General features: G+C 39.0%; 4 protein-coding genes across 16 annotated transcripts in view; 3 read left to right on the plus strand and 1 right to left on the minus strand.

Moving 5' to 3' along the window:
- The first annotated feature begins 1,871 nt into the window (after positions 1 to 1,871).
- Positions 1,872 to 5,486, plus strand: pdp2 (putative pyruvate dehydrogenase phosphatase isoenzyme 2). 3 transcript variants are annotated; one of them, XM_034685934.1, is made up of 9 exons: positions 1,872 to 1,984; positions 2,439 to 2,562; positions 2,719 to 2,898; positions 3,081 to 3,200; positions 3,292 to 3,578; positions 3,671 to 3,776; positions 3,854 to 4,090; positions 4,166 to 4,465; positions 4,597 to 5,486. In XM_034685934.1, the coding sequence occupies exons 2-9, from the start codon at positions 2,482 to 2,484 to the stop codon at positions 4,870 to 4,872; spliced, it is 1,587 nt and encodes a 528-aa protein (XP_034541825.1). In that variant the 5' UTR covers positions 1,872 to 1,984; positions 2,439 to 2,481; the 3' UTR covers positions 4,873 to 5,486. The 3 variants fall into 3 exon arrangements, with proteins under 3 accessions (XP_034541825.1, XP_034541826.1, XP_034541828.1); XM_034685935.1 differs by having other exon boundaries at positions 1,922 to 1,988; XM_034685937.1 differs by lacking the exon at positions 1,872 to 1,984 and adding an exon at positions 2,182 to 2,200.
- A 543-nt stretch (positions 5,487 to 6,029) lies between these two features.
- LOC117814294 (B-cadherin-like) lies at positions 6,030 to 13,320 on the plus strand. The gene is made up of 15 exons (XM_034685540.1): positions 6,030 to 6,307; positions 7,607 to 7,684; positions 7,775 to 7,930; positions 8,036 to 8,191; positions 8,305 to 8,446; positions 8,717 to 8,889; positions 8,965 to 9,093; positions 9,171 to 9,356; positions 9,434 to 9,678; positions 9,772 to 9,914; positions 10,030 to 10,254; positions 10,457 to 10,681; positions 10,777 to 10,907; positions 11,045 to 11,188; positions 12,798 to 13,320. The coding sequence occupies exons 1-15, from the start codon at positions 6,254 to 6,256 to the stop codon at positions 13,047 to 13,049; spliced, it is 2,439 nt and encodes an 812-aa protein (XP_034541431.1). The 5' UTR covers positions 6,030 to 6,253; the 3' UTR covers positions 13,050 to 13,320.
- A 2,077-nt stretch (positions 13,321 to 15,397) lies between these two features.
- On the plus strand, positions 15,398 to 18,383 carry si:dkey-30c15.13 (uncharacterized protein LOC558731 homolog). The gene is made up of 7 exons (XM_034685542.1): positions 15,398 to 15,507; positions 15,622 to 15,786; positions 15,888 to 15,998; positions 16,118 to 16,174; positions 16,255 to 16,365; positions 16,555 to 16,689; positions 17,405 to 18,383. Exons 2-7 carry the CDS (start codon positions 15,622 to 15,624, stop codon positions 17,456 to 17,458), a joined length of 633 nt encoding a protein of 210 aa, XP_034541433.1. The 5' UTR covers positions 15,398 to 15,507; the 3' UTR covers positions 17,459 to 18,383.
- A 1,151-nt stretch (positions 18,384 to 19,534) lies between these two features.
- The window catches only part of frmd4a (FERM domain containing 4A), a 99,892-nt gene continuing 95,678 nt past the window's right edge, over positions 19,535 to 23,748 (minus strand). For 7 of the 11 annotated variants that reach the window (XM_034685534.1, XM_034685535.1, XM_034685539.1 and 4 more), the window contains exons 24-25: positions 23,459 to 23,530; positions 19,535 to 22,979 (exon numbers count right to left, since the gene is read on the minus strand). In XM_034685534.1, the coding sequence (XP_034541425.1) occupies positions 23,461 to 23,530 (70 nt within the window). In that variant the 3' untranslated portion in view covers positions 19,535 to 22,979; positions 23,459 to 23,460. The remainder of the gene's footprint in view (positions 22,980 to 23,458; positions 23,531 to 23,748) is intronic. The other 4 variants (XM_034685532.1, XM_034685531.1, XM_034685529.1 and 1 more) reach the window with 1 other exon arrangement.

Consider the following 23,748-nt stretch of genomic DNA (forward strand, 5'->3'; position numbering starts at 1 on the left):
TAATTCTTGCTTACTTTTGTGCATTGCCTTTACACTGCTTGGCAGTACCTGCACCCAAATGGACTTGAAGCACTTTGTTACTCGTACTGATCTTGTTTCCTCTCGTCTAGATCTTTGCTTGTGTTCTTGTTCTTGTATGCACATCGCTTTGCATAAAAGTGTCTGCTAAATGACATTGTAACATTGTAACAAAAAGAAAATTCGAAAATTTAAATGCATTCACAGAAATGCTTTTTAATTTTCAGAATGAATATGCATTTTTTTTTAAAAATAGAATAGAGACTTATGCTAAATAAAACAGAAAAACATGCTCGCTAACTAGCCATCCGTATTCTTAGATGAGGGGTTCCCAAAGTGGGGGTCGGGACCCCATGGGAGGTTGCGAGACACGAATGGGGGGTCGTGGGATGTCATCCGGAATTTTTTTTTTAAGTTGTCTAAAATAGTAAATTTTACCCGATCTAATAAAAAAATATCAACAAAAATAGTAGCTTACCTTGAAATAAAACCTTGAAAATAGAAAATGTGATGAGTTTTCTGCCATTATTTTTGCCAGATGGCTATATGACAGTCATCTGGCTTTTTTCTTTTACTGAAAATAGTGTAAATATTTCATGCATTTAGTTAAAGAGTCTGTGTTTACATTTTCTGAGAAAGTTGGTCATCATCATTTGTGCTTACAGGGTCTGAGGAAGTTCTATTCTTTGTTTGCAGTGTAAGAACAAATTCAAGTAAGAATGTATTGATGAATCCCAGATTTGTGCTTCAAACGTCAGTACGCACAATTTAAGCACGTATTCGTGCATACGCACTGTTAGTGAATGAGGCCCATTGCTTTTTTGTTTTCAAATCTGCCCTGCTAATTGTGTCACAATATTCAAACTAACTCAAAAATGAAATGTGCACGGCGCAAATTAAAAAGCATTTCTGTTAATGCAATCTAATTTTCAAATGAGCTTTTTAATTTTAATTTTGGTACATATATGCATATATAAAACACTGACGCTTAATTGACACAACAAAAGAGCACTGGTGGGAGACACCGTAGAGTGGCTATTGCAAGCTGTTTTGACATTTAATCATAATACACTCTTTATCTTTATCTCAAATAGCACCTCTCTTAGTAAATACTTGACATCATTAGATTACTGACATTTGACATAATTATTAAGAAAAGTGGAAAATTGATATCTGAAGGAGTTTTTTTTAATACAAAAAGTTATATTGCAACATGGCAATATATTTTAACATCTAACAGATAAAGTGGATATTTATATTAGTTATTTGTAGTTAAAAATGTCCAAGTCAAGATGAGCATCTCAGATCACAAGGTGTCAATCCTAATAGAAGAAATTACCTGATACAATGTTTTTGTGGATATCTTTTATTACAATTCTTATCAGTGACAATCCTTTTCAGGATTAACTAATTAACTAATGTTATGTATAACTAAAATAGACTTTAATACTGACAGAATGACAGTAGTGTGTTTTGAGTAGACTAAATATCAAAAGTGCTTTCTATAATTGCATTGTCTATGTTATACTAAAAGGTTTAAAATACTACGTAAACACAGCTTTTAATGTAAATCACTAAAAAGGGGAAATTCAATTGCACTTCGAGGGTTCAAAACATTCAGCTTTCCACAATTATTCACTGTGTTCTGATAATATTTGCTACATATTGGAATATGCTTCAGAGATCGGTCTGTACCTCTGCACTACCCAACACGATACATGTGATTCTGTAGAATGAGAATTGTGTATTTTGGCTTTCTTAAACCCTAAAATACTTAAATTATTATAGTCAGTGTACTATTACATTGCACTACGATCTGTTTTGATCAAAAATATCGATATAGAAATCATCTGCGGACGCGTTTTCGACTGGGCAACGTAAATCGCCATAACACTATATTGACGTCATACGTCAGCGTCTTGCGTCGAGTCGCCTAGTTCGACGATAATCGTCGATTCATTTCAAAGTTTGTATGGATTTGATTGTACATTTTTCTTTCACACACTCAACGAGTGTAATCCCTGGCCTTCCGTGTGCCGGTGTTTTGTTTCTTTACGTGTATTGTTTGGGCTCATGATGTTGGGGTGTACCGGGTGTACATGTAAACATTCGCGAAGCTAGCCTGCTAACGCTAACTCAGCAAGCTAACTATGTTCTAAAGTTATCTTTGTGTGATTTTAAGGTATTTCACCTCGCTAGTGTAGACATGTTAATGAAATGGAAGTATAAAAGCCAGTAGGCATGCTGTTCGGATCGTGTTTTCCAATGCTGAGCTGAAATTGTGTTCATTTAAAGCTGTGACTGACTTAGAATTGCATCAAGCGGCTTAGTTGCGTTAGCTCCTGAATAGTCAAATGATTTTACAACAAAAGTCTCAAAATGACCTTATTTTCCCTTTTGCATGGACGTTAAATGGATAGAGTTGCACAACAATCAAAACCAAAAGCGTCGGATATTCTAGAGATGTCTGGACGTGTGTGCGCCAGCATCCTGCAGAGAGCCTCATGCTACACACTGACTCTTCCCTGTTCTACTTTATCGCAGGTTTGTAACCTTGTTGACATTTGTCTCAGTGCTGTCAAACTATCAGATGTTTTATTTACGGTATTCATTATTGTAATGTACTGTGAATAGTAGTACTCGGGGGGGATTACTCAGATTGTTCTGTATACCCACTTTGTGGAACTCCTGTTTCCTCAGCCTCGGCCAGTCCACCGTCACGTCTCATCTGTGGGTGCCTCCAGAGCTGACCAGGTGGGCCTCAGTGTAGAAGAGTCAGGAAATTGGTCTCAGATTAAGCGACGACTCTCTACTCGTCAAGATCTGGACTTCCAGCTCAACCAGGTCCAGATCAACAACATTCTGCGCTCGAATGAGCAGGTGATGTTATGAACTGTTGCATCTAAAAATACACAGTAAACAAGCAAGTTTTTTCACTGTGTTTTCCTATTCATTATGGCTTAGGTTGTTCCATAATATCATCTATTGGTATCCATACAGGCCAACCTTACAGTTATCTGTTAACATGTACATCTCTGAGTAAATGTACATCTGTGTTTCAGACTGTCAGTGTTCCAGAGTTTGATGGCAGAGGACTCAGTACCGTGAGAAAGTTTGAGAGCAACCAGCTGGCTGCTAACACCCCTAATGAGGATCGACGCAGTGCAGCCACCTGCTTACAGGTGAGCAACTCCTCTCCTCTATTTGTACAATCATCTTCTCATTTACTTTCCCTGGTTGTAAAATCAGATACAATTCCTCCTTCTTTTTCAGTCAAAGGGAATGCTCTTTGGAGTGTTTGATGGCCATGGGGGCTGGGCATGTGCACAGGCTGTCAGTGAGCGGCTGCTGTACTACACAGCAGTTGCAATGATGCCAAAACAGAGCTTGGAGGAGCTTGAGAAATGCATGGAGGAAGGCAGACCTGTTCCTCCCATTTTGCAGTGGTACAAACACCATACTGACTTCAACTATCGTGAATCTGCTTCACTTTACATTGACCACCTCAGAGTCTTCTGGCAAGAATTACTGGACAGTGAGGAACACGATGATGGCATGAGGTGAGAGCTTAGACTACTGCATGCATAATTATCCAAATCTGCATGTGATTGGTTTTCCCTGAACACCATCCCACTATCTCTTTTTTCTTAAGTCCTCCTGATGCTCTGGATCGTGCATTTAAACGACTCGATGCAGACATCTCCTTAGAAGCTCAAGTCCCCCTCTCCAATGACCTTATGAAAAGCACTGCTATTCAGGTAAAACGCCTTCCTTTCTTTTCCAAGTGTAATAACAGTCACACAGTGCTGAGTTACAAGTATCATTATCCATCCAGGTTGCATTCGCTGGTTGCACTGCTTCTGTGGCTCATATTGGCCCTGAAGGGATCCACGTTGCAAATGCTGGTGACTGCAGAATAGTTCTAGGGGTGCAGGAGGAGGATGGTTCTTGGAGTGCTTTACCCCTTTCCCAGGACCACAACTCACAAAATGAGGCTGAGATGGAGCGAATCAGGGCCCAGCACCCACCCTCAGAGAGGGACACAGTGGTCACAGAAGACAGGCTTCTTGGGGTGAGACTTGTCAGAGCTTTTACCCTGCAAAATGATTTGCTGAAGCTTTTAGGCCTTAACCTTTACTACTTTCAGGTACTGATGCCACTGCGTGCTTTTGGAGACGTGAGATTCAAGTGGAGCCATGAGTTGCAGCAGAGCATTTTAGCCAGCCTGGAGTCTGGAGTTGACCTGGACTCTCTCAACCTGTACCAGTACACTCCCCCAAACTACTTTACTCCTCCCTATTTGGATGTGGCGCCTGAAATAACCTATCACAAGCTGAGACCGAAGGACCGCTTTCTGATCCTCGGCACTGATGGCCTGTGGGACGAACTCGGAAATGAGGAAGCTGTACGACTTGTCGGAGAGCACCTGAGTGGGGTTCACCTCCAGGTCTGTATGAAGTCAAAATAAGTATTGTTAGTCCTCTAAACCACAGTGCATGGCTCTGACATAGTAGTCATGCATATTCCCCTTGTGTTTTTATATCATCTAAAAGCTTCTTCTGTCCTCTCATCATTCAGGCTCCAGTTTCTCCATCTGAGAGGCAGCTGAAATTAGGTCAAATGCATGAACTCTTGCTGAAGCGCAGGGCTCGCGCCTCCCCTGCTCTGGACACCAATGCTGCCACACATCTCATCAGACGTGCTCTTGGTACAGGGGAGTATGGAGAACTGTGCCAGGAGAGACTGGCCTCCATGCTCGCCCTGCCAGAGGACTTGGCTCGAATGTACAGGGACGATATCACAGCTACTGTGGTGTATCTGAACTCTAACCTGGCCAGACCTCAACATGCCTGAAGGGAGTTTTTTACTTTACAATGCTGGACAGAGATTTTAAAAAATCATACTAATGCTCAATTGTGTCTAGATTACAGCCAATGAATACTCCAGGCTGACAGTTTCTGGATCATTTGGGGCCATTTTACCACCTGTTACTTGAGTTTATATATACATATTTTAAAATGGACCGAAGTTACCATATGTGCAAAAATATTTTTGAAAGATCACAAATCCATGGATTTATCATGTGTTGCTTATTCATAATATGAGTCATCAATCAGGTCAAAAACAGATTTCCTGGATAATGAAGGACTTTTTACAGACATCACAGGAGTTTGGTGTCAATGTGGAAATGCTGTGAGTACTTATAAGTCTATTTAGTAATGAAGACTCTCTTTGTTCCTTGTCTGCACCTTTGTTGTTATTTTTCTTGCACAGTTTGCTTTAGACAATCAGTCTGTGAGAGTTCTGTCTGTTTACCTGGATGTTTACTTTACCTGTGTGTAAGCTATGAAGTATTCTTTTTGTAAATGTGCTGTCATCATTGTAAATCTTAAACCTGTCTCACCTGTCACTCTGTTCAATGTGAAAAAAGACTTTCTATTAAAAAAAGGGACATTTTTTTGTCTTAATTTTGTGTCAGATCAGAGACATACATTAAAACAAAATGAAAGTAAAATATAAGAAAGTAACTACCCATTATATTTTGCAAAGAGTAAAGAGCCTGACGTCCAAAGCTGTGTGGGAAACAACGTTTTCAAAATAAACTTAGCTAAAGTTTTAGTTGCTGAGTGTCATGGGAGCCAATCTGATCCTGGAGTGTTTTGTAAACACATGCATGCTTTTCTCCAAAGAAAGTTCAACCCCTAATGGTCTGATTATCATGCAAACAAAATCTAAGTGAAGTTTTGTATATTTTACTACAAGCTATAAAAGATCTGTGCCTTCCCACAGTTCACTCGTTCAGAATTTTAGACAATACGTCATCAAAATAATACAGTATTAAAACATGTTATTGTGATTTCATTCGTTTTAAAAGGTGAGAGCCAAAAGCATGAACACACACCTGCATGCCCTACATTGCCTAAGGTCACCTCTAGCTTTGTTTTCTTTCAACCCCCCCAGTGACAAAACCAAACAACTCTTCAGTTAGCATCAATAGGGGCAGAGTGAAGCTCAGTAAACACATGATTACAGTAGCCACAGGCAGTTGGAAGAACAGTTCTGAGTCTGAGGATGAATCATTGATCCTACTGACTGAGGAACTCTTACACACTCTGTAAGGAGGGTTCGTTGATATCACTAACTTGGCAGGCTGTCATTGGGACAAAGCAGCAGATCCAGCCCGGAGGTTTTCAGTTACAGTGGAGGAAAGAGCTGTAAGGGTTTACTGAGGGAGATGACGGAGGGCAGCAGGACTCCATGGGGGCTTTTTTTCCTGTGCCAAGTACAGGTGAGTTTTCAACTGTTGCAACTGTGTTGGCTTGGAATCCGTATGTTACAGTCAGAAAACTCAAACTCTTCAACTTCTTTGCCCAATATGTGTATTGTTGTAATTGTATACTGTTAATTTATAGTTTTTATTTTATTAATAGATTTGTTGTATTACTTTTTTGTTTAAAATCTGTGCTCCGTTGAAACAGCTCTAATTGTGTTTCTTGTCTTAAAAGTAAATCATATGCTGCCTGTCTGGGGATTTATAACTGTCTTTGAAATTGAAGTTTAATAGATGTTTACTGTAATGATACCAGTGGTGGACAAAGTACACAGCTTCATTACTGAAGTCAAAGTATGGATACTCCTGGTCAAATATTGCTCCAATACAAGTGAAAGTTGCTATGTCAAATAATTACTTGAGTTAAAGTACTGAAGTACTTGCTTTTAAAAATATTTAAGTATTCAAAGTACTTTTTAAAATATCTCTAAACATTGTATTTTGAAAATACTTAAGTGCAGTCAAGAATACATAGGAGTACATTCTGTTACCTTATGTTTATTTAGAAACCATTACTTGAACATTAATTTTACTTGAAATTTCTAAAAACTATACCATGGAATAAAAACAGACACTAAGTTACTCCAAGCACAGACAACTTAGTTTGAAATGTTCATCTGGAATTAAACAAATGTTATGTAGCTCAACACACTTTCTCAGGTTGGACAGTGAATTTTTGTATGTTTGGGCAGAGTGGGAAACAAGAAGAACATTTCAAACGATACGTATCATTCTTCATTTCAAAAACCTCTAATACAGGCTGAAGATATGGACATGGGTGCTCAGGTGGAGAATCATAGCCATCATTACCACCTCTAAATGAACTGCCTGATCTTAGTGAAATTTGCTCTGTGTTTGCTCCATGTTCAACTGTGGAGACGCACGATATACAGGTATAACTAAACCACTGAGACAAACAGAACTACAGAAACACATTTTACTTCCTTAGGGATCAGATTTCAGAAAAGAGAAGGACATTCATGAGCTGACTTCAAAGCAAAAGTAGTGAGTAACTAGAGCATTGATAGAAATGTAATGGAGTAAAAAGAAAAATAATTGTCTTCTGAATGTAGTGGAGTAAAAGTAATAAGTATCTCCAAAAAATAATACTCAAGTAAAGTACAGACACTTAAAAAATGTACTTAAGTACAGTACTCAAGTAAATTTACCCTGTTACTGTCCACCACTGGATGATACTGAATAAAACAGAATAATAATACTAAATATGAAACATTTGCTTCCTGTTTTTATCCTTAGTGTTTGGCCTTTCTGGCTGCAGCAGGATCTCCACCATGCTACAACAGGACCAACTGCTCAAACAATCAACATCTAGAGGTTCATTTAATGTATAATTTTAATACAATCTTGAACTTGGTGTATGGATTCAATTGTAATAATATATCTGACCTGATTTGTTTCAAACAGAACACAGCTGATAAAGAAGTCAAGCAGCTCCTCACCATTGAGCTTCCAAACATCCCACACTTGTTTAATCTAAAACGCATTAAGAGGGAGTGGGTCATTCCAGCGATTAGCTTCCCAGAGAATAGCCGGGGTCCATATCCCAAATACATGGTCAAGGTAAATAAAGAAGTAGATTAAACCCTTTTGAATGAATTTTAATTCAAATGTATCTACTGTGATTTTGGCCACCTTGACTGACATATCCTCATTATTGTGCTTCAGATCAAGTCAAGCAACGAGGAAAGGTTGGCGATAACTTACAAGATCAGCGGACCGGGCGCTGACGAGCCTCCTGAGGGTATTTTTACTGTCGATCGGAGATCTGGGGTGCTGTATGTGACTCAACCACTGGATAGGGAGAAGAAAGCCAACTACACTGTGAGCTAAAAAAAAAAAAATCAAGATTTCACTTTTCACATGTAGCTCCATAACACTGTCTCCATCCTTATGCATGTTACTTTTTATGATATAGCTTTTGATGTGTGTTGCAGCTGTGGGCCCATGCACTGATTGAGGGAAATAAAGCTGAGGAGCCCATGGAGCTTATCATCAACGTCATCGACCAGAATGACAACCCTCCAAAATTCACTCAGAACCCTTTTTATGGCAGAGTCAGTGAGAGCTCTGACATTGGTGAGACAAAAACATAAACACACTGACACATACACAAAACGCCATTTTAGACCAATACATGAACAAGACACAAACACACACACAGTTTTTAAAATCTATTTTTAATATGATTATCACTTCATGCTTCAGCAATAAGTATCTATCACTCACCCATACAATTAAAGGAAATTAAAATGAATTTAATCAATTTAATTGAAAAGTAACAAAACTTAACTTTCTGAAATATAATTGTCACAGGCCCTAATGGTGACATCTCATTTTCTACAACAGATGACATCATCACTAGGGTAACTGCGGTGGACAAAGATGATCCACTTACAAGCAATGCTATGGTTCGATATAAGATAAGGACTCAGATGCCTGAAAAGCCCAAAAAGGACATGTTTGCTATAAACCCAGTGAGTGGGGTGATCAGTGTGAAGGCAGATGGACTGGACAGAGAGGTAATGTGATCTACTTCCCCTCTTTTGAACTGCCTCAACTTTGGTTTCTACTGTAACTCATTTTTCTTTTTTTAGTCCCAACCAAAGTACAAACTCATCATTGAAGCTGCTGACATGGAGGGAGAAGGGCTCATATCCACCTGCACTGTCATCATAAGCATTACCGACAGCAACGATAATGCTCCACAGTTCACCAACACAAATGTGAGCTGAAACTGAGAGTTATTACAATAATTATAATTTACATCGCCTTATGTTATTGTTTCTTATTGTTTTCCCAGATATCCACATCAGTCTCTGAGAATGAGGTCGGAGTTGAAGTAGTAAGGCTAAAGATCACTGACAAGGATGAGATGGAATCACCAAACGCCAACACTAAATTCTCAATTATCAAAGGCAATGAAAGGGGAGACTTCAACATCACCACGGGCTCCGATAAAATGGAGGGAATCCTCAAAACAGCCAAGGTTAGGAAACTTATCCATTTTCATTAAAAGAATAAATGTTGAGAACGTCATACTTCCTCATGCTCTCCATCTCTTAGGAGCTGGATTTTGAGAGCAATTCTGTCTTTACCCTGCTGGTGTCAGTGACAAATGAAGCACCGTTTTCTGTGCCGGTGTTAACCTCAACTGCCACAGTCACAGTAACAGTCATGGACAGGAACGAACCTCCTGTTTTCAGTCCAGCAGAGGTCCATGTTGGCATCTCTGAGGATGCAGAAATAAAGAGTTTGGTGGTTGACCTCAGAGCTAAGGATCCAGACACAGCCAGGAAACAGAGCATTAGGTAAATATGATATACCTAGTATTTATGCATGTGACCATGATGTGTATGTATTATGTATGAATAATACGTTTTGATTTCTCTGCTCTCTTTCAGTTATGAACTGTACAATGACACAGCACGGTGGCTGAGTGTTGATAAAGACACAGGATCGGTCAGAGTTAAGAGTAGCATGGACAGAGAATCACAACATATCAAAGACGGCAAATACACAGTGCTAGTTTTATCCTATGACAATGGTAAATCTGTACTTTTGGTCTCAACAATCATCCCCGTCCAAGCCATCTTTCTTTGTCAATTTTATACCTGGCAAAATAATAACCCTGCCATGTCCTTTTCTTTTTATCCCTCTAGATTCAGTCCCCAAAACAGGTACTGGTACTCTGGTATTAAGTTTATTAGATGTGAACGACCATCGTCCTGTGATCAGACAGAGGAAGGCCAGTCTATGCAACAGTGATCCTTCTCCTGCCCTGCTTGATATTGTTGACTTTGATGGACCAGGTCATGCTGGACCATTTACTGTGGAGCTTCAGGGAGAGCACAGAATGAACTGGACCATTAGCACCAATTCTACAAGTAAGAAAACTCAATAACAAGTAAGCAAGTAAACAAACCTATAGACAAAATGTAAAGCAGACCTGTTCAATTCAGGGCCTACAAATCTTTTAGCCTTTGGGTTTTAGTTTTGGGTTTTATAACAGCTGCATTCAGTTATACCATAGAGAAAATCTAACAAGAAGTAGCTCAAGTGTTCATCATGCATTTTCCATCCTTTCAGGCAACGTCGCAACCCTGACCCTCAAACGAGAGCTGTCACCTGGAGACTACTCTGTGCTGATGCGTATCTATGATGCTGGCATGCTCTTCCAAGACAGCACACTGCTGGTAGAAGTATGCCATTGTCAAGGGGCTGTCTCTACTTGCTTCATTCCACGCTCTGCTCCTCATTTACGCATTCCTTCTCTTGCAACCACAGTCCTTGGAGTAGTTTTTGGTCTTTTGTGTATGTAGCATGTTACTTAATGGTTTAAACTAGTTGATTAGTTGGTTTGGCTTTGGTTGTCTTTGAATACTCTGTTTTTTTTTGGTTGACTTTAGTGCTCCTCTTGCTGCTGCTGTTGTTGCTGAGGAGGAAGAGGAGGCCAGAAAAGGATGTGGCTCTACTTGAAGAGATACCCAGAGACAACATCTTCTACTATGATGAGGAGGGAGGGGGTGAAGATGACGGGGTAGGTTGCAGAAGACCACAATGACTCTGAACAAGATATCAACAAATACACTTAAGGCTGCTCTATATCTTTAAATTTCACCTGTGGGATATCAGTAATTGACTGAATGACCTTTTGTTTGCTCTTTCTGTCTTCAGGAGTACGACCTGAGCCAACTCCACAGAGGGCTTGATAATCGTCCTGAAGTCTTCAGCACTGATGTGTTTCCCAATGTCCAAAGCCGACCAAGCTATCGCCTACAACCTCGAGCCAATGAAGAGATTGGGAAATTCATTGAGGATGTAAGCAATGCTCAATTTTATATTTTAGGCCTATAATAGGTTTTAAACTTTGTGTTTGAATATTTGTAGAATGCTTAAGTGAAATATCCCACTTTTGTGAGTTCTATTGACCATATTCACATGGTGGCCATTTTCCCCTCAGACATCATGCTCAGAGTGGAAAGCTCATATACTGGTTAGACAGCACTTTTATTTACCAGGTTATAAGTTATGTCAATAAAGGATATCTGAAAATCTCACTAATTTCTTATTCATGAGAAACTGAAAAGATAATGGGTGCAGAAAGTCTTGAGGTACATCAGCCATATTTTGATCAGCATACAGGGTTTGAAAACACATAAGCTACATTTAGACAACAGCTAAAATGAACTCTTTATCTTTTATCAGGTAACAGCTAATGTTAGCATTTTACCACTACCCTGCAAACTATATTGTTACCTGGGAATTAAGTCCTTTCTTGTATTGTTGTTGAACACATACAGATCGCTACAGATCACTGTGCGCCAAAACAACCCGCCATAAGAACAGTTTCTTCCCCCAGGCTGTCACTCTGATGAACTCTAAACTCTAAATACTCTCTGTAAATAAACATGTAGATATACAGTGAAACAATTCCCCAAGCAGAATTCCATATTTTTATTTATTTTATTATTATTGGTTTTTTTTAAAGTTATATTTAGGGCCTTTTTGTCTTTAGTTGTTAGGACAGCTGAAGAGAGACAGGAAATGTGGGGAGTAGAGAGTGGGGGAAGACATGCAGGAAATGGTCGACCGGCTGGGAATGGAGCTCGCGACCCCTGCAACGAGGACTATGGTCTCTGAATGTGGGGAGCTTAGACTACTAGGCCACCAGCACCCCTTTATTTTATCATTTAACTATAACCTACATATACTTTTTTTTAAAATGTAAAACTACCTCATGTTCACGTCACGTTCATCTTTGCACTATGCACCACTGCACTATTATCATATATTATTTTTAGCCTGTGCATATTAGTCATGCCCATTTGTTATTCTTTTGTGTTTATAGTTGATGTTATTGTTGTTATTATTATTATACTTATATTTTTATGATTTATTCTTATGCCTTTGTACAAAAAGAGTACAGCTTACCAAAGACAAATTCCTTGTGTGTTCAAGCATACCTGGTCAATAAAGCTGATTCTGATTCTGACTTCTGATTCATATCAAGGGTAACATTAGCATACAGCCACTCTTCAGTTGACAGTCATTTTAGGCAGTATGTTGAAGAAGCTAACATTAGCTGTTATTCAGATTTAGCTTGGTGCTAATAGGCAATAAAACATGTTTTTTCTTTTTTATAAAGTTATTTTTGGTGCATTTTTATCTTACTAGCTAGGACAGCAGAAACAGACAGGAAATGTGGGGAATATGGAGTGGGGGAGGACATGCTGCAAGGGGGGTTATGGTGTCTAGGAGTCCGGCAAGCTACCGCTGCGTTTTGTTTTACTTTCTGCACTTTTAAGACTTACAACCATGCACATGTCACTGTAACAGAGTTTTAGCTTTAGCCATGTTTGATGTCAGGGCAAAATAGCCACAATGAATGGTATAACTCTCCAGTATGTTTCTTTGTTTTCCCCTGCAGAACCTTGATGCAGCAGACAGTGACCCCACAGCTCCTCCATACGACTCTCTCCTTGTGTTTGACTACGAAGGCTACGGCTCTGAGGCCAGTTCGCTCAGCTCCATCAACCCCTCTGAGTCAGATGAGGAGCAGAACTTTGAGAGCCTATCCCACTGGGGACCACGTTTCAGCAGGCTAGCTGACCTGTACACAGGTAGGATAGAAGATGATGATGATGCAGAAACACTGCCAGGAAAAACAGAATGGGTTTAATACACCTGTGGACTAATAGATCCTCCAAGCCTTGTTCCTAGGAGTTGTTTGTGACCTCTTTCTGGAGCCCTCTGGCTTTGATGGAATGCATTATGTTTATACAGGTGGCTTTTATACTCTGAGCTTAAACTGCATCTTTGTATCACTTCATTAGTTCCTCATGACTCAGTCATAAGTTTCTTACACTGTTTTTTGTCTTTATGTATCTAGTTACTGTATGTAGAAGCTTAATGTATTTGCTTTGTGGATGCATTATTGCCTTTGTAATTGAAACAATGTTGGATACCATATGCTTGTAACTTTTTATATCAGCTTTTTCACTTCTCTTGTTTCAACATCTCTTTAACCATCATTTTTATACCACATCTTATTTTGTGCCTCAAATGATCATTTAATATTTTCTTGTTTTTTATAAAGTTAAATATGTGCTTTAAAAAAAAGCTAAGATTTCTCTGCAAATGTTTTATGTCATATTTGGTAATGTATGAAATATTCGTTTTTTGTTCTTTTTGCTATTTAAATGGAAAGGCCAAGTTGCAGAATGTACTGAACCCTGAAATATTTTAGAAACGTACAATAATTTGAGAAAAGTAGAGAAGGTAACAATTAGATACATTTCAGCCTGCGTTTTTGTTTTATACTCAAGTGAATATCCACAACATACTCAAGTGCAAAGTATAAGAGATTGGAATTAAGAAGAAATAGTATTTTTTTAACTGATATGGTTCATCCCAGCTTCAAGACCCTTACAATGTCAATACTGATACTGATTTGGATTTTTTTTTTGTGTAACTGTGTGTGGAAAAGTCACACACAAAGGCTTCATTATTGTTACACTAGAAATTAAAGATTATTGAAGCCTTCATTGGTAAAATTTACTTTTGGGCAACAGCAACCGTTTGGACTGCTTGTTTCAAAGTCCTCAGATCCTCTGACCTCTTTATTCTTCAGTTTTTCCCAACACAATTTCAGTATTCTCATGGCTTGTTCATTGCACTAGGTTGTTGCTGGAATCCATAACCTCAACAAACAGTATATGATGGAGAAAATCCTAAAAACACAATGTTCAATATAAAATAATTCAATATACAGTCTATGGTATTTCTCTTCTCATAAGAAGTGCATGAAGATCAGATGAATGGTCAGTGCACAACACTTTTCCCAGAAGGAAAGTCTCTAACCTGTACTTTGAGAATACTCCATTGACACTGTCATTATGTGTTGTTGCATACACGTTTTCAGGAAGGGCAGAATTCAATAGGTAAATAAACAAAAGCCCTTACCCAAATGAACATTTATTTGAAGCATTATAAAGGTAATGTATTGATTAGCCTGATTTGTCTTTTTCACATTTATCGATAATGCTTGCCAAGGCAGCAAAATTCCTATATATATAGATATATCTATATATATCTATATATATCTATATATATCTATATATATATATATAGATATATATATCTATATATATATATAAAAGGGATCTAATGTTTTGTATGTAAGGAAGGAAAGAGATTAACTTGCAGAAGCTGGTTTGTATTTAGGATTGCCAAAAACTTCCAAGGAAAATGAAACCAGACAAAAAGAATTTCGAATCTATGGACACTGGTTCTGGCCTCCACTAAATCCACTTAATCCACTTAATCCATTATTTCCTTTTAAATGAAGCATTGATGGCCTTATTCTATACATAATTGTATCCCAATTCAGTTTTCTGTCTTTGATTTCCTATAGTAACCTCTCTGCTTAATTTTTGTGTCCTAGAATTAAACTTAAAGCTCATGTGGCGTGTTTTTAACTTGTTATGAAACAGATTGAAATTGATGCTGATGCCTCAAGAACATCAGCAACAAGACTGACAATTTCAATACCTATTTTGTTTTGTTTTTCTAGTGTCTTGTAAGTCCATATGGGCTGGGCACCTTTTCGGGGCATGACACGATGAATAATAGATAAACTAAACTTAACTAAACTAAACTAAACTAAACTAAACTGTTATACCCAAGGCCTGAAATCAAGGTGACATATTTGACTGTAAAAAGACAGTTGGATGAGATTTTTTTGTCAGAAAATACTATCTTTGTATGTACAGGACAAGATCAGCAAAGTTATAAACAGTATGTTGCTGTAGAGTTGCTGTTTTGTTTTGTGATTTCACAGTAAAATACCAGACCGATGAGTGTCATAATGACATAAAGGCAAGCCCTGCCTACAAGCTGAAAAGCCCTAAGACATGACTGATTTCTCACCGGAAATCACTTCCCCAAGAACGGACTTTACCCTCCCTTTATCATTGAACCCAAGTGGACTTTCACCCTCCAGATCTACTTGAGTAAGCTATGAAATTCCAACAGCTTCGAGAAAATCTGAAATGTTTCTTGGTTCAGTTTGATGACATTTTCTGCTGAAATGACAGCCTGTGGATAAAAAACTTGATGCTGAACTACATTTGGCAAAGGTACGTGATACAAAGACTGACACAGAATTAAAAGGCTGTGTGAGCATGTTTGTGTGTTGACTGGTTTGAAAGGGCAGAGCAACATTTTGACAACATGTTTCTCTTTCACATAAGATGACACAGAACATGTTTCAGGAGGGGCTGTACCAGGTGTTTGTAAGGGAGACACCCCCAACCTCACCACCGACCCAGATCACTGCTGACAATGAGGAGCTGTATGATGTCAGGATTCATCGATGGTTTGGCACGGTAGTTAACACCAGAGTCCTAGTCGCTGGGGTGAGACGCTGCACTCTTTTTTCTTTTCCAAAGCAAATGTTGAAGTATATTTCTCTAAGTTTTTAAAATGGTGTGTTTGCTTCATATGTGTGTGCCCTCAGGCGGTCCAGATCAATGGTGCCTTGGCTTGCATACTTTTTACAGTCACCTATGCATGTGTGACTTACAACTGCTCTGTCTCCATGATAACATCAGTGTGGTCAAGCCTATCTGTAAGTCCACATTTTAGTATCACTCTGTGAAAATCTGTGAGACATACAGACAGACAGATAGACGGACAGAGAGAGAGAGGTAGTAAATAACCGACTGACAACTGTTTGTGTTGTTATAGTATCTGGCTGCTGGTTGTCTGGCAGTAGAGGTTCAGAGGAGAGCTAATCAACTGAAGGTAAATACTCTGAGTTATGAAGTCAGATTTGGCTGTAATTTGCCAGTTGTCTTGATTAATAATGCATTAATGATGAATAGGTCATTACTCTGATGGGTCTGAACATCTTCAGTCTGCTGTTCGGCTTCACTGCTCTCCTGGCTAACAGTGTCAGCTCTACAGTGCCTTTCCCACTCTCCACAAAAGAACAGGTATTCCTTTGTTTACATACTTTTATGACTTTTCTATCCTTGTTTTGAGAAATCCAACAATTCCAATGGCACACAAACGTCTAACTTATATTACAAGTTGTTTTAAATTCAGCTTTGTACAGTTAATGAGCACTCTGAGCTGTAACCTAACTGCCTTTCTCGCTCTTCTCTGACTTCTTCCTACTGTAGCGTGCTGGTTCAAGTGTTGCAAAGGGGAGCACCATAGCTTTTACTGTTCAGTGTTTTCTTGCTTCAGTCTACATACTTTTCCTGTCCTGGAAAGGTCTAAGTCGTTATAGTTCAACCTACAGCCGCGTTTCACAGGTAATTATAGCAGGAAGGAACATGCAGAATACTCTTTATAATAATCAGAGATAAAATAGTTGACCATTGATATGGGTACTGCTGTTAATTCAGGATGACAAGTGACTTATCTGAATATTTAGAAATCCTCCGTCAGTTGATTTGTTGCAATGATGATACATGATGAAATGTTTTATAGGAAGCTGCTCTATGTGCATGTCAGCCAAAGCATGCATAAATAAATGTTTGAATGAATGAATAGATTAATTTATATCAAATGAAGACACATTTTACAACTATCAGTTCCATATAGGGGCTAGTCTCCAGTCTGCAGTTCCAGTTCCAGTCCATTTATGAAAACGGTTGTGTTGAGTGAATTAATTATCGATGAGCAAGTGATTGATAAGTGATTAAATAGAAAAATATTTGTTGTTGCTTTAATGTTTACTAAAATATACTATTTGTAGAATTGAAGCAATGTCAACTCGGGGCAGTGTTGTACTGAAAAGCAGCATTATATTGATATCCTACAGTCGCCCTGAAGGCCAATGCTAATAAATATTTAAAAAGCGCAAAATATATTTCACATAACAAAAATAAAATATCCGGCACTTGGCAGGAATCAAGTTTAGTAAAACAACACTACCTTAAGTCTGAAATTGCTTAAATAATCTGTTCAGTTTGTAGTTGCCAAGATGTAACAGCATCTACTTATATTTTTTCATTCTACCTGCAGAATCAAGATGAAACCAATGGGCCTCTGCTGGAACAAGAGGAAATCACTCTGTAAATCTCCGTGACCTGAGGAGGCTTACTCCTGAATGCACCTCATCGTTTTAACTAAGTTATTGCTGTTCATTAGCCTTTGTTTGACTCTTCAGAACAGCTTGGGTAGTAAATTGCATTAGGTGTTATACATTTGTATCCTGATATATTACTCTGTATAACTTCTCTGGATTCACACAATGTCAAAACTGGCTTTCCTCAAGTCAAAACCTTCATAAATCAACCTCATATTTATGTAGTGGTGTATTACATATATGCTTTTACTCTTGGCCAATATACTCTTCATCCAAATGTTGTTTAAATTGATCACATTTTTCAACCTTCTGTGATTTTGTATTTTCAACACTAGAGGGCAGTCCTGCCACTGATTTGACCTGTTGTACAGTTTGATGCTGTATATCCAATCAGGTCCAAGTTTAAGAAGAGGATGATGCTGTTTTTAAAAAAAACAAAACATGTTGCTAAAGTTCATCTGAGGTCATCCTATTCACTGACTAATTGACAAAGAAAGAGTACATTAATAATTTTACTCACTTATATTTATAACATCAAGAGACTGTGAACAATAAATGTGCAAAAATAATTGAATATAGGGCTCGAATTCAACCTGTAGGTCTGTTTACATACTTTATTTTACAGAACACACAAGAAGCTTTTTAAACATTGTAATAATCCTTGCCATTACAAGGATAAATATTGTACATCAGGTGTAACATGTAGAGTAGCATGTGCTGTGGAAGATAAGTTGATGAATGTATTATTTACGATTTGTATGCAGTCACACTCTCTGTAAAAGCATAAACATGGTCAAGACCAGGGATACCCCTATGACTGAGAATATAAGTATGAGCAGTACATTGTGAATTCACACATGAATAATTTGTTAACTGTGCCTGTGTTGTAACTTAAATGATTAAACAGTCATAATGTTGTAATATGTCCTCACTTTTATAGTTAAGGTTCAAACTTTTCCTCACAAAGACATACTGTACGTCCAAATAGTGGAGGGATGAGAGACACAGTGAGGGTTGTGGTGTGTGTGGGTGATTAAATGATGGAGGATTTAATTAAGAACATAAAGCAAGGTCATATACTACTCCTATGGCAGGCACACACACAGACACACAAACACACAACCTTGTTTGAGTAAAAGGTTTCTCACGGCATGTCTGACTAACAGCTTCCAGCTGTTGCCTGGTTGAGAAAGCTGCTTTGGAAACACACTGAGGACAAAGAGTAATGGGGGACTCAATAACAGACACAGAAGCAGAGTAAGAGAAAGCAGTATAAAGTAAGATGTCTGTCTTAGAGAAGTACGAATCTAATTCTTGTTAAGAAACCACTTTGTATGTAGATAGAGTGTCCGTGAAGCGTGCGTACATGTCTAGTTGCATAGACAATCCATTTGATCAGATGATGCTTTCCTAGCCTAGCCTATTGTTCAGAGTATCTTAATTCCATCCATCCATCCATTCATCCATCCATCCATCCATCCATTTTCTTCCGCTTATCCTGGGTCGGGTCGCGGGGGTAGCAGTCCAAGCAAATTGACCCAGACATCCCTCTCCCCAGCAACACTTTCCAGCTCCTCCTGGGGAATCCGGAGACGCTCCCAGACCAGGCGGGAGATATAATGCGCGTTCTGGGTCTACCCCGGGGCCTTCTCCCAGAATATCTAAATTAGCAAATGAATTTGACATAGTGGCATGCAAAAACTGCATTGATGCACATATGCAGCTGTTCACTCCTGTGTTCGGCTGCTGGGTGGCGAGTCATTACTTTTATCTTCGGAGTGTATTTTCCTCTGGAATCCACAGGATATCCTCCATCTCCTTTTCTGTGAGGACAGAGTGGGAAGAGAGAAGTGAGGGAGGCCTGGATGTGATGACAAGAGAATGAGTCTATCCAAAGGGGAGGAAGAACACATGGGAGATCCCCCGTAATGAGTCTGACTAAGTCTGATACTGTGACCCCCCTCAGCAGAATGGTATGAAGCATTTTTTCCGGGCCACATGGGAGGAAGTGAATGACTAAACATCTTGTGAGAGTGGAAGAAAAAAAAAAAAGGACAAAGACATAATTTTGAGAACATTCATCAATAATTTATTTTTCTTATTCTGAAGAACCACCACGGCTTCTCATCTTGAAAATTCATCGTCAATTTCCAACAACACACTTTTGAAAAATGTAAAGTTACTATACAAATTTTTAATAGAAAAAAGAATAAATTAACTGTGGAATTCAGTTATTTTTTATCAATTACACATTTTTTTCTACAACACCTTTAATGTATTGTTACAGTTGAACAGAACTGATAAAATCAAGTTACATGCTCTGTTGTCTGGGAGGGGGGGAGTGTTCTACTATTAAACTGTCTGTTAAAATACGCTCCATTTTGCACATCTGGTATTGAATCTATTGAAATTATGAGAAGGTGTCTAAAGATCCTATGTGACAAAGCAGTAACTGGTCATTTTGTAGCACCTGAAAGGGTTGTTATAATGTCAGAAGAAAACAAAAAATCAATACTTGTTCATATAAAATGACACATTGTTAAAACAATGAATGTGAATGTTAAGAAACCCCACAAAACCTTACAGTGCCCCTCCGTACATACAGATAAAGACTGATAAAAGAGTTCATTTCTCTTGGGTGTGTTACAAAAACCGCATACATTTCTATGGAGCACAGAAAATCTGGTATGTTTGGAGCTACAGAGGGAAGGGACATCACACTTCTTCACATTGGGCTCAGAGGTCAGAGATTACCACAAAGTTAAAACAGACTTTCTGGGGGCAAGGGGGTCACCATTGAGCAAAACATGCTCATAAAAATGGGATGCAGAATATCTTTGGGGTCTTTATTTGTCAGTGGATTCGCTGGGCATGCATGGGATTGTTTCTTTATGGGCAGAGGCTTCAACAGAGCAAAATAAGGGACAAACTTTCACTCTGATAGGTTACTCATATACAGTTTTGTAGTTCTTTTGTAGTACCACATTAACCAGGGAGTGCTGGTTCCAATCCTGGGTAGAGACTAATCAAACTTGACCAGGTATTGGTGGACAACTCATGCAGGTAGTGGAGGCTAAACTGTCTTTACTTGAATAGACCAGAAAGTGGCAGATTACAACACCTGATATGAATGCATTAAGGACAAAAAAACGCCAAGATGTACCAACACAGTACAGATTGTTACACCATTTATCCAGACATCATGACGCTAGAAGATAATACAATAACATGTCCACTTTTTTTCTGAGATGTTATAACCTTAGGAAAATCAAAACCTGGTGATTTGGATTTTTTTGCAACAACAAAACAGCAGTTCTCACCACGGTAATGTAACGGGAATGTGATTCAGGGACAGCTAAAACATGCAGAGGTCTACTTCTGTCATAGGAAACCAGATGTGCTATAATAACCCTGTTCAAATGCTTCAAATTTTTGATTTGGGGATTATTGAGAAAAAAAATTGAATTCTGAAAAGGTTAGAGATTGTTTCAGTTATGCCAATATCTTGTGCCTCTCTGACAGTACAGGAGTATTCATTAAGTTTACTGTAGTTTGTATTTGCCGAAAGGTATCATGTAACTCTTTGTTCTTGAGACTTAAAGTTTCCCCTCATGCTCTTTAATTCAACTGTTTAATAAAATGCTATGGTTTGAAAATGTGCAGACTCTATCTGTTCTGTAGGTCCAGCCCCATAGAAAAGGTTAATGTTGTGCTTTTCATAGTTAGTTTGAAGAATTTCTAATGCAGCTGATGCCAAGCACTAACTTCAGTGGTCACTTCACCTAGCTGCTGTTTCATATAGACTTATGGGGTTTACTGTTTGGATTAAAAGGGCAATTGTCTGTTTCAGTAATTAATTACAGTACAGATTTAAAGCACCAATATGTTTGGCACTCACACATGCCCAGAGTGTCGAGTTCTGAAGTGTGTAGCGTTGAGTTTAGACCGTCTGTGTTGAGTCACGCTGAAGAGATGAACTAGAAGATGAGAAACCACAGTGCTACAAGAGGTGTTGAGAGATACTTAGCATTATGAGAGCGGGTACAGAGCCAAGACTGAAGGTGGGGAAAAGCCACAAGTGATGAAAGAGAATATCTATTTTTTTAATTATCAGTGAATATCCTTAATCTAAAACAAAAGTAATGACCAGAAAAAATCTCTAAGGGGTTGTAAATCAAAACTATGGAATCAGAATTTGTTGTTCATATTAAAACAACACCCGAAGTAAAACAGTATTTGTGACTTGTGGCCGTGCTGACACTCCCCAATGCCCTTTCAGCCCCTGCTCTGGTTTGGTACTGATCACAATGCAACATGTAGTCAAACAGACAGTTGAGGACAGAGAAATCTTGTCAAGACCAATGAGTTTAAATAAACATTTATGATGAAGTCAGAGATACAAGCATAGATTAATTCCAAACCCAATAACAACTCCAATTCTCTTTATGATGCTCTAAGAACTCTCCTCTCCAAACCTAGCCAGGCTGAGAACACGGCAAAGTGCCTGCTTCAACTCACTCTGTAGATTCCAAACCAGTTTGTGTACTTAGTCAATGTTTGTTATTGCTGTAGTCCTTGTCAATACCCCAGATAGAGTCCCATTAACCACCCAGACGTCATCACTTTGGAGAGCACCAGCCCGGGGACCCTGGTGTGACCAGTTTATCCAGAAGTTGTCTTTGGTTGTGGGTTGAACTTGAGAGGATTCATAATCTTTAATGTTGTTTTATCCAGATGTTTTGTTTCTGAAGACTGTCATCTTCTCTTCTTATAAATATGTAGGGATGAACAAACAAAAAGGACAAACAACATCAACGAGAATAATGGAATCCAGCAAAGTTCTTTTAAGCCTTGAAATCTGTATTTTTTCAACTGGTGGCTCAAATCCAGCAGGTATCCTCTGATTGGTGGCAGTGCACTGGTGTTAAAGAGATTAAGGGGGCAAAGCTGAGATCTAAAACAGGTCACTATGTAGCTGATGTTGGTTCGGTTGAATAGTATGTTGGATTTTTCTCTGTGCTCTCTCTTCCCGTTGCTTTCCTGTTTGCTTGTGTGCTGAAAGTGAGTAAAGAACGGGCTCTGTGGTGCTGCAGGGGCATCAGTTTAACAGCTGAGATGGCACTTCTCAGTCCGTACTCTGAAATCCACCCCTTATCAGAGCCCAGCAAGTGTGTCCCTGTACAGCTGAGCTGTGAAAGAGAGGGGCTCAATAAAGAGGGGATCAAACAGATGGAGGGTAAGGTTCAGGGAGGAGGGAGGCTCATGTCCAGTCCCCCAGTTTGGTCAGGGTCGGGTTTTATGAAGGGTGTCTAAGGATGAGGTTGTCAGTTGTCAATGAGTAGTGGTGAGGGACATTTGATACGCAGTAGGAGAGGGCAAAGGGACTTTCTGGGCCCTGTAGGAAGGTCTCAGACCAGGGTTCCAGGTTTGGCCTTGTCGTGTCCGTACCACTGCACATCTGCCAGCTCTGAACACAGAGGGCTACTGAGAAAACAGCTGTCACTGAAAGACCTGCGGGGGAGAGGCAGAGCAGGATGAGACACACGGTTATGTTTCATTTCAAAAGAAAAGCTATGAACTATTCTCTAACAACTATCAAGTATTGATCTGATCCTGAGGCGTTTTTTCTTTGTTATAGCACAAAGAGCGCAAATGAGGTATTTCTATTAGTAAATCCTGCAATGTATTAGCCACAGAGTCAGTGTCAGAGCAGAGCACATGCAGAGATCAGATACTGCCAGAGAGAGTACATGATACAGATACCACCACCAACAACCAGCAGTACAAAATGAGCACATTCCTAATGGTCAGCCCCCTACAGTTAATGGTGTGCGACAGATTTCTTTCACTAAAAGTCTAATTGTGACTGAAATCAACACTGCTGTCACTTTTTTATTTTTGCTTTGAGGCTATTTTGTCTCTGTTACGCCTCTGCTGTGTTTTCCTAGGTAGGTTAAGACCCCTGAGAGGCCCGAGACTACAGACAGTACCTCTAGGCATCAGAGCTGGGCTGAGGGGGAGACTGACAGACGTCCACAGAAGGAGAGCTGTCTGCTGTGCCTCTAAACCAGGAGAGAGCACACACACACAAGGAAAAGAGGGTTAGTGCAGATAGGAAAGAGAGGTGAAAAATAAAACCACAAATATTAGATAACAAGAGAATTCCCCGTGACGACAAAGGTTATTAAAGGTCGTGAGAAGTAGCAGGAAAAAAAAGAAGGGAAAAGATGCAGTGGTGAAACATTACACAATAAGAGTGGAATAAAAAAGTCAAGAGATG

Source organism: Notolabrus celidotus, chromosome 6 (genome assembly GCF_009762535.1).
Source record: "Notolabrus celidotus isolate fNotCel1 chromosome 6, fNotCel1.pri, whole genome shotgun sequence".
NCBI lineage: Eukaryota > Metazoa > Chordata > Actinopteri > Labriformes > Labridae > Notolabrus > Notolabrus celidotus.

Excerpts from the sequence above, each read along its gene's own strand:
- LOC117814294 (XM_034685540.1), top strand. The coding sequence starts at position 6,254 with ATGACGGAGGGCAGCAGGACTCCATGGGGGCTTTTTTTCCTGTGCCAA. Across the intron at positions 7,931-8,035 it reads ATCCCAAATACATGGTCAAG|ATCAAGTCAAGCAACGAGGA; the intron begins GTAAATAAAGAA and ends ATTGTGCTTCAG. Across the intron at positions 9,357-9,433 it reads GAATCCTCAAAACAGCCAAG|GAGCTGGATTTTGAGAGCAA; the intron begins GTTAGGAAACTT and ends TCCATCTCTTAG.
- pdp2 (XM_034685934.1), top strand. The coding sequence starts at position 2,482 with ATGTCTGGACGTGTGTGCGCCAGCATCCTGCAGAGAGCCTCATGCTAC. Across the intron at positions 3,777-3,853 it reads TGAAAAGCACTGCTATTCAG|GTTGCATTCGCTGGTTGCAC; the intron begins GTAAAACGCCTT and ends TTATCCATCCAG. Across the intron at positions 4,091-4,165 it reads CAGAAGACAGGCTTCTTGGG|GTACTGATGCCACTGCGTGC; the intron begins GTGAGACTTGTC and ends TACTACTTTCAG.
- si:dkey-30c15.13 (XM_034685542.1), top strand. The coding sequence starts at position 15,622 with ATGACACAGAACATGTTTCAGGAGGGGCTGTACCAGGTGTTTGTAAGG. Across the intron at positions 15,999-16,117 it reads CAGTGTGGTCAAGCCTATCT|TATCTGGCTGCTGGTTGTCT; the intron begins GTAAGTCCACAT and ends GTGTTGTTATAG. Across the intron at positions 16,690-17,404 it reads CCTACAGCCGCGTTTCACAG|AATCAAGATGAAACCAATGG; the intron begins GTAATTATAGCA and ends TTCTACCTGCAG.